Source organism: Mycena indigotica, assembly GCF_014461135.1.
Source record: "Mycena indigotica strain 171206Taipei chromosome Unknown Mind.scaff0005, whole genome shotgun sequence".
NCBI classification, from domain to species: domain Eukaryota; kingdom Fungi; phylum Basidiomycota; class Agaricomycetes; order Agaricales; family Mycenaceae; genus Mycena; species Mycena indigotica.
In genome coordinates, this window is record NW_023503004.1 from 1,163,818 (window position 1) to 1,170,542 (window position 6,725).

Genomic DNA, 6,725 nt, shown 5'->3' on the forward strand with positions numbered 1-6,725 from the left:
TCAATGCGTCTCTGTGAACTGAAACCTCAACAAGTGCTTCACGTCATCCTTGTACGGCGTCAGGTCAGGCACACCGCTCGCTGTCCTCCCCTGTTTCTTTGCGATGGCGCGTATCCTCGCAGCGATGGTCCGCACACCGCTTATGAGAACCGCACTTGCGGAGTACATCGGTACGAGTTCCCAGCGGAGGCGGTACTGCACGGTATCACCGTGTGCGGCCATGTTGAGGCCGACGAAGTGCAGCTGAATACGGCCCCCGGACCGACGCGCGCGACCAGAGACGGCCCGCAGCGCCTGTGCAGCTCCGTCGTCCGGGCCCAGCGCGCCGGTGGGTGGCGTGGCTGCGACGCGGATCTGAGACCAGCCAATAGAAAGGTCGAATAGTGTACACGGGAGGGAGGTGGGGGCCGGATGAGTGTAGAAATATGCGAGGAGATCCATCGCGATTTGCTGTTGGTTCACCCTGTATTCGTAGTTGAGGAGGGACTTAAGGAAGGAGCGGTCATTCCGTGTGAGGTCCAGCAGGCTGGGCGGTGGCGCGGTTTTTGAGAGACAGATGGCTTTATGGGCGAGCCAGTCGCCGCGCTGGCATTCGCGGGAGCAGTAGACAGCTGAACGGCATCCTCCACAGCTGCCCATCGACGCTCGATCGACGAATTTTCCGCACTGAAAAAGGTTAGCAATTAGACGGCCACAAAATTCAAGCATACCGCAGTGTTGCAACACATCTTCAGCCGCTTTTCGCTCATCCCTTCGTACCTGTCGAGGAAGTCTTTCCTCTGTGTAGCTATCGCACCAAACCCAGTCCACGCAACCCGCATGTCCTCCGTCCAGGTGCCCTTCTCGCCCCGCTCGCGCTCGATTATCTCCCCCGACGCCGTACGCAACACCTTTACCACAGAGCGGTACACGGTGAGTTGCGGAAGTACCTGCTGCAACTGGTTTCGCAGCATAATTGCCGAACTATGCGGCCCATTGTCCGCTGCGCGACTGAGGATGACATGGAGATATCCCGCACGCAAGGCCTCGATGAATATTTCCCTCCCTCGCGGGCCCACGAATCCGAGAGCCAGCCGGCCAAAGTAATAGTTTGAGAGCATCGACGCTGTGTCGCGGGTGGCAGGCACCCGACACGACTCCAAGGAGCGCATAGCATATGTCAACCGGCGACCAAACTTGAGGGCCCACATCGCATCCCCCAGTTCGACATAGGATTCGTTGTGCTCGCCCGTGGGGAAGATACCCTTCGCGATCAGCCGCGAAAGGCCGGCAATGCCCTCGACCGTCGTCTGGGTGACGGGGGTATCCGGCGCAGGGAACACATGCGCAAACTGGCCCACAATAAGCGCAGCCAGGTCAGAGTGGCTGCCGCCCGCACCGCGCACCATGTCGCGCATATGCCCGAGGCGGGCATAGCGGTCGAGCCGGTTCATGATGATGACCACCTTCCATGCGTGCTCGCGCGCCAGCGCTGGGTCTGGTGAAAACAGGAGGTAGCGCCAGCCACGCGCGACGACGCGGAAGAACCCGGGCACGCGGGCAATGTCGTTTGGGGTGTCGAATGGCTGGAGCTTCCCGATCCAGTAGATCACGCTCGTGATCAGCACGTGCGTGTGCTGGAGCGGGTAGTCGGAGACGGCGAGCGCAGGCAGCGCCTCCAGGTATTCATCGATCAAGTCGATCCACGGCCACAGTCGTGCCCATAACTCCGTCACGGCGCTCTCCGGAATCCCCTTGTACCACATCAGCAATGAGAGCGCATCAATTGACGCTCTGACGCGCCACACAAGCTCTCCAGCCGCTGCGAGAGCTTCCGAGTCATCATCCGCCGCCATCGATTCTCGCAGGTTGGCGAGCGGCTGGGTGTCCAGCGTGCTATAGAACACGGGAAGCAGCAACCCGACCTCCTTGTAAGAGAGCTGGTTCAAGCTGACAAGATTCTTCATGATCCGCTGGAAACTGGGCTGTGAGCCCCTCGCTGCCGCTTCTGCATGTTTCTACCCGACGAGTCACTGAACAGCGGTCAGCAATGAAGGGACATGCTTACGCGTATGAGGGACGGCAAGCCCGCGAGCTTCGACGGCTGCAGGGATGCGTCCATCGAATCGATGGTGATGGTGCAGAAGCAACCACGATAGCCGTCGCGTGACTCTGTTTGACATTTGATGGACGATCCTGATACTGATCCGATGACGGCGATCGGCCGACTTCCGGTTCTAGGCTTTGCGACTTGCCTAAGTTAAGACAGCTCGATCATGATTATATTCAACTATTCAACTGGAGATTTCACAAGAAATTACACACGGCTATACGGCGGCAACGTCTCTAATGACCACCTGCTGTAGTGGCGACACCGAGACGAATCCGGCGGCGTCTCCGTCTCCCCACTCTGCTGCGGCATCGCCGACCAGTGGGGTCGTCCAAGCGCGCCAGAGTTGGGCGGCGGGGGACGAGGAGGGTGTATCGCTCCCCCACGGCCAGTTGTGCGTTGTCGATGCGGGCTTGGTGCTCCCAAGCGAACGTGCTGCGCCGCGACGGCAAAAGTTGGCTAGCGACCGATTGACAGTGGTTCCCTGAGAACTGTGGAACACAGTCGTTATTCAACGCCGTCGGAAGCAGCGGAGCCAGTGACAATGCTCGGGTTCGGCGTCGCAAGATCCAGACATAACCGCACAGCCAGCTTGCGAGGAAGAAGAAAGCGACGGTGGCGCCGGCGAGAGCGAATATGGCGGGGCAAGTCTTGGGATGGCTTGAATCAATCAAGGGCGCGTTGGTATCCACGCCGATGGCCATGGGCTCCGTGTTCGACGGTGAAGGAGCCATTGGCGCGATAGACGCTGCTACCAACGAGCTCATCGACTGTATTTGAATCCCACCTATGCGTACGGCCGAATAAAGGACACTGCCAGTGGCACGAAGGTAATAAGCTCGTACCAGCCGACTGCCAACTTGAAGCGTTTGCGGTATTGCTAGTGCTGTAACTTGATTGGCTGAAGGGCGCCGATTTGACGAGGGATGGCAACACTGCAAGAGGCCGTGATCATCGACTACACGGAGCGTGAAACCGTCAAACATACCACTCAAGGTGGAGGTTCCCCAGTCCATCGTGTGGGGCAGGGCCGTACGACCAGCGCTTGTCCAGACGACGACGAGGCCCGGCAGTGACGCAGAAAGCACGACTCCGGCGCGCATGACCAGCCAGCTGCACGGCAGAAGGAAATAACGAATCAGGGAGAGGCTCGCGTGGCTTCTTATATCGTCAAAGCGAGACGGGCATCAATAGCACAGCGGAGGCGAGCGGAATTCCAGTGGAATTTCCTGTGGCGATTACAAGAGCAGCTAGTTCTCTTTGGGAATCGACATCTGCTTATCTGATCAACAGTGAAGTTCCCAAGAGGGAAGACCTAGCGCAGAGCCATATCCGCGATAGGCTTCTCGACGGTCCCTTGCGGTACAGTGCTCGGCTTGGTCGGGAAGATATTCCTATTGGAAGGTTCCATAAGACCTAGGCCCAAGCTCTAGGCAGAATAAACCTAAGAACGGTTATGTAACTACTCGAACTCCACACCGCCGACCGGAGTTTCTAGACTTCCAGAGCAACTTGAATGTGCATAGCACGCACCATCTTGGTCCGGATTTCCGCTCTTTTTCGGCGTTGAAATCCCCGTGTATGAGTGCTTCGCGCAGCCGCCCATAGAGGGAGAAGACAAACCGCAGTCGCTTATGTGATCATTGACATCAATCTCCGTCGTCAGGGACGACGCGTTGCGTCGATAGCTCAGCAAAACTTCGAGCTCTATGCACGTTCGCTATCTGTACAATGTAAGTAGACTGTCCGCGCTGACTGGCAATTCCACAAACTCAGGCACAAGATCTGAATGCTTGGCATCGTCTGCTGACGCGCTTATCACGTCACCAGGAGGCTGTGCCCGCCCGTTTTTCCTCCCCTTTCCCCACCCTCATGGACATCGACGAGGCCATCCGGCAGGGCGTAAATTCGCTGGGGTCAGTCCCTCCTTCTTCCATCCTGCTTCCCTCCTCACTGTTGGGTGTTAGATGGACACTCCTGACACTCGGCATCGGGATGCCCTTCCTCAGCACACTCGTGCGTTACCGCGCGAACTACACGCCCACGAAGCTGCAGCTGCCTGAGGACGACCAGACGCCCCCGTCCGACGCCGTGGTCAGCAGCTACTTTGGGGTGATGCGGCGAGTGTATACGGTCGAGGTGTGTCACTTCCCAACAGCGAAGCCTGTGGCTGACTGGTGGCTAGGGCTGGGCGGGACTTTACAAGGGCTTCAGTGAGTCATACCTCAGCTTGAATTCCGGGTGCTTATGAACATATGGGCAGCCCCTGCCGTCCTGACGACGCTATTCGTTTCATTGTTGCATTTCCCAGCAACAATAGTTGTGGACTGGCTATACTTGTACGACGAAGACACTGCCCCGCCAGCTTACATCGTCGTCGTCGAAGAGCTGTGTACGTTCTTATCCAGTGCAGGCTAAGGAAACCCATAACTTCCACAGTTTCCTTCTTTTTCGTACCACTTCTTTCCGCCCTTCTCGCGATTCCGATGCAGATAGTCACGTTTCGGTGCGTCTTAGTCGTTGTCCCACGCACTTTGATACTGATACCCATATGTAGCGCAATCGTAACTCAAACCCATCCTCTTTCACTTTCATTCACTTCACTCCTACCCGCCATACTCTCTCCAGCCGAACGCCGTCGACCAAGCTTGCTCTACCTTGCTCCGGGCATGGCGATGGTCGCTTTTCTTCTGGCCGCCATTGCAGCCGTCATTGGGCTTCCCACCCAGTACATCATAACGAGCATCACTGGCACATACCCCTACGACCTTCTGCCGCATATCATGGCAGATGCACACTACAAGTATCTCTTCGTTCTCATCGCAGCGAGGATACTTTCCGGCCTTCTTCTCGTGCTCCTCGTCACGCCACTTCGTCTCGCTCGTGTTCGGCTAGCTCTCCAAGTCACCGAACCGCCCGAGCTCGAGTCTGACCACGCGGGCATGCCGCACTTAATCGACACGCCGTTTCTCGAGCCTGTTGTCGCCCTGCGTAGCGCACCTGCGCATGGTGATGCACACCATTTTTACCCCGGGGTCGTTGCCTGTCTTCGCGCTATCGCAGAAGAGGAGGGCAAACACGTGCTCTGGCGCGGCTGGTGGATCGTTGCGTTACAGGCTCTCGTATCACCTGTGCTTCCCTCCGGCTGGGCGGCGCCGTTCGTTAGTGTGTTGTGGTGAGAGAAGGATTTATGTTATGAACTGGTTTAGGGTTTGTTTAATACAGTGTTAATTCATTTTTTCCCTATGAATGACGCAAGACATTTACGAATTCAACAGGAGCGTTCTACAAATTCAATGGCATAACCACGGCTTCAGCGAGAGCGTTAACTGTCCCGTCGGATGATCCGTCGGCCTCAGATTCCACATCAAGAAAAACTGCGTCGATGACACATTTGAGAACTATGATGGGCCTTATTTAGGGTCATCTCCCCAGTCGCATCTACCGAGACTACATCGACCGGTGCCTCAAATCCATGCTGATCTGACTCCTTACACAAGTGCCTGTTATTCAAACCCACTTGGCCCATTCGAGTTCCATACGACCACCGACTGAGACTCCCAGCCGAGTCCATAGGATTGAGGCTCGGGGTCAAGCGCAAGATTGGGATATGGCGCGCCATTGGAGTACCGCGGCGCCGTATGGGGCGGCGGTGGGCCTGTGTAGGGTAGCGGCTCTGCAGGCTGCCTGGGGTCTGGGTGGGGCTCCATAGGTGGCATATGCATGAGCAGCGGTGGCTCAGAGTCGATGGCTAGGCTTGGATCATGGGGGTAGTCGCAGACGAGGTGCTGCATTTCACAGCGGATGCAGGATGTGGATGTAATATTCGTTGAGGGTGTGCACTATAAAGCGCGATCAGAAAAGTCGGGGAGAAGTACCGACGAGGCAGGGACGCACCTTGCGCTTTCGCCGCCGGCAGTTGATGCACGCGAGCGTTGTCCGCTGCTTGCTGTTGCCTCCACCGCGTTGCCGCTGTGGTTGCTGTTGGTTGGGGTGCTGCTGCTGGGGGGGAGACGAAGAGAAACTGGACACGAACGTAAAGGCAGGTTGAGACATGGTTCCGCAGGGCGGCACGCACACATACTTGAGCGCCATTCTTAACGTACGGTGGGTATTTTATATAACCGGACATCCCAGCGCTTAATTGCTAACACACCACGCTTGATGGACACCGATCAACCCATGCCTGATTGCCTGCAGATCCCCAGAGTGAGACGCGATTTTGGACCCGCTGGCGTCGTCGTAGGACGACACGCTACAGATCTCTGGTCAGTTCCAGAGGTAGGTATACTTAAGGGCTCAACTGCCAGTGCAATGCCGTTTAGAGGCCCAGGCCGAGTACTTACGGATCGCGGAGACGCCTATTGACAGCTCTTGGCGCACGTCAAAGTCGCCCGACGATCCCGAGCATCCCGAGCGTGTGATCTGTTGGCCGGGTAACCTAGGGATCGACACGGCGAGTCGGATTGGCGGAAAAACGGTGTGCTGCGCCTTAGTGATAACCAACGACGAAGTAAGCCATAAGAGATGGATCTGATCCACACCAAGATCCAAACATGATGTCACATGGCCGTGACATGGCCGTGACACTAGCAGTCAAAAAGGTATCTGGTGCAAGGAATAGGTTAGGGAGGAG

The 6,725-nt window shown here is 56.9% G+C and overlaps 3 protein-coding genes across 3 annotated transcripts; 1 reads left to right on the plus strand and 2 right to left on the minus strand.

Moving 5' to 3' along the window:
* MIND_00571700 (MYND-type domain-containing protein) lies at nucleotides 1-2,122 on the minus strand (the record flags this gene model as incomplete). Its single annotated transcript, XM_037362482.1, has 3 exons — nucleotides 2,048-2,122; nucleotides 711-1,997; nucleotides 1-666 (listed from the first exon to the last, which is right to left on the minus strand). Exons 1-3 carry the CDS (start codon nucleotides 2,099-2,101, stop codon nucleotides 1-3), a joined length of 2,007 nt encoding a protein of 668 aa, XP_037220403.1. The 5' UTR covers nucleotides 2,102-2,122.
* A 203-nt stretch (nucleotides 2,123-2,325) lies between these two features.
* On the minus strand, nucleotides 2,326-2,856 carry MIND_00571800 (uncharacterized protein; the record flags this gene model as incomplete). Its single annotated transcript, XM_037362483.1, has 1 exon — nucleotides 2,326-2,856. The coding sequence occupies one exon, from the start codon at nucleotides 2,854-2,856 to the stop codon at nucleotides 2,326-2,328; it is 531 nt and encodes a 176-aa protein (XP_037220404.1).
* A 1,105-nt stretch (nucleotides 2,857-3,961) lies between these two features.
* Nucleotides 3,962-5,268, plus strand: MIND_00571900 (uncharacterized protein; the record flags this gene model as incomplete). Its single annotated transcript, XM_037362484.1, has 6 exons — nucleotides 3,962-4,005; nucleotides 4,057-4,228; nucleotides 4,275-4,302; nucleotides 4,353-4,481; nucleotides 4,529-4,595; nucleotides 4,647-5,268. 6 exons carry the CDS (start codon nucleotides 3,962-3,964, stop codon nucleotides 5,266-5,268), a joined length of 1,062 nt encoding a protein of 353 aa, XP_037220405.1.
* Nucleotides 5,269-6,725: the final 1,457 nt, after the last annotated feature.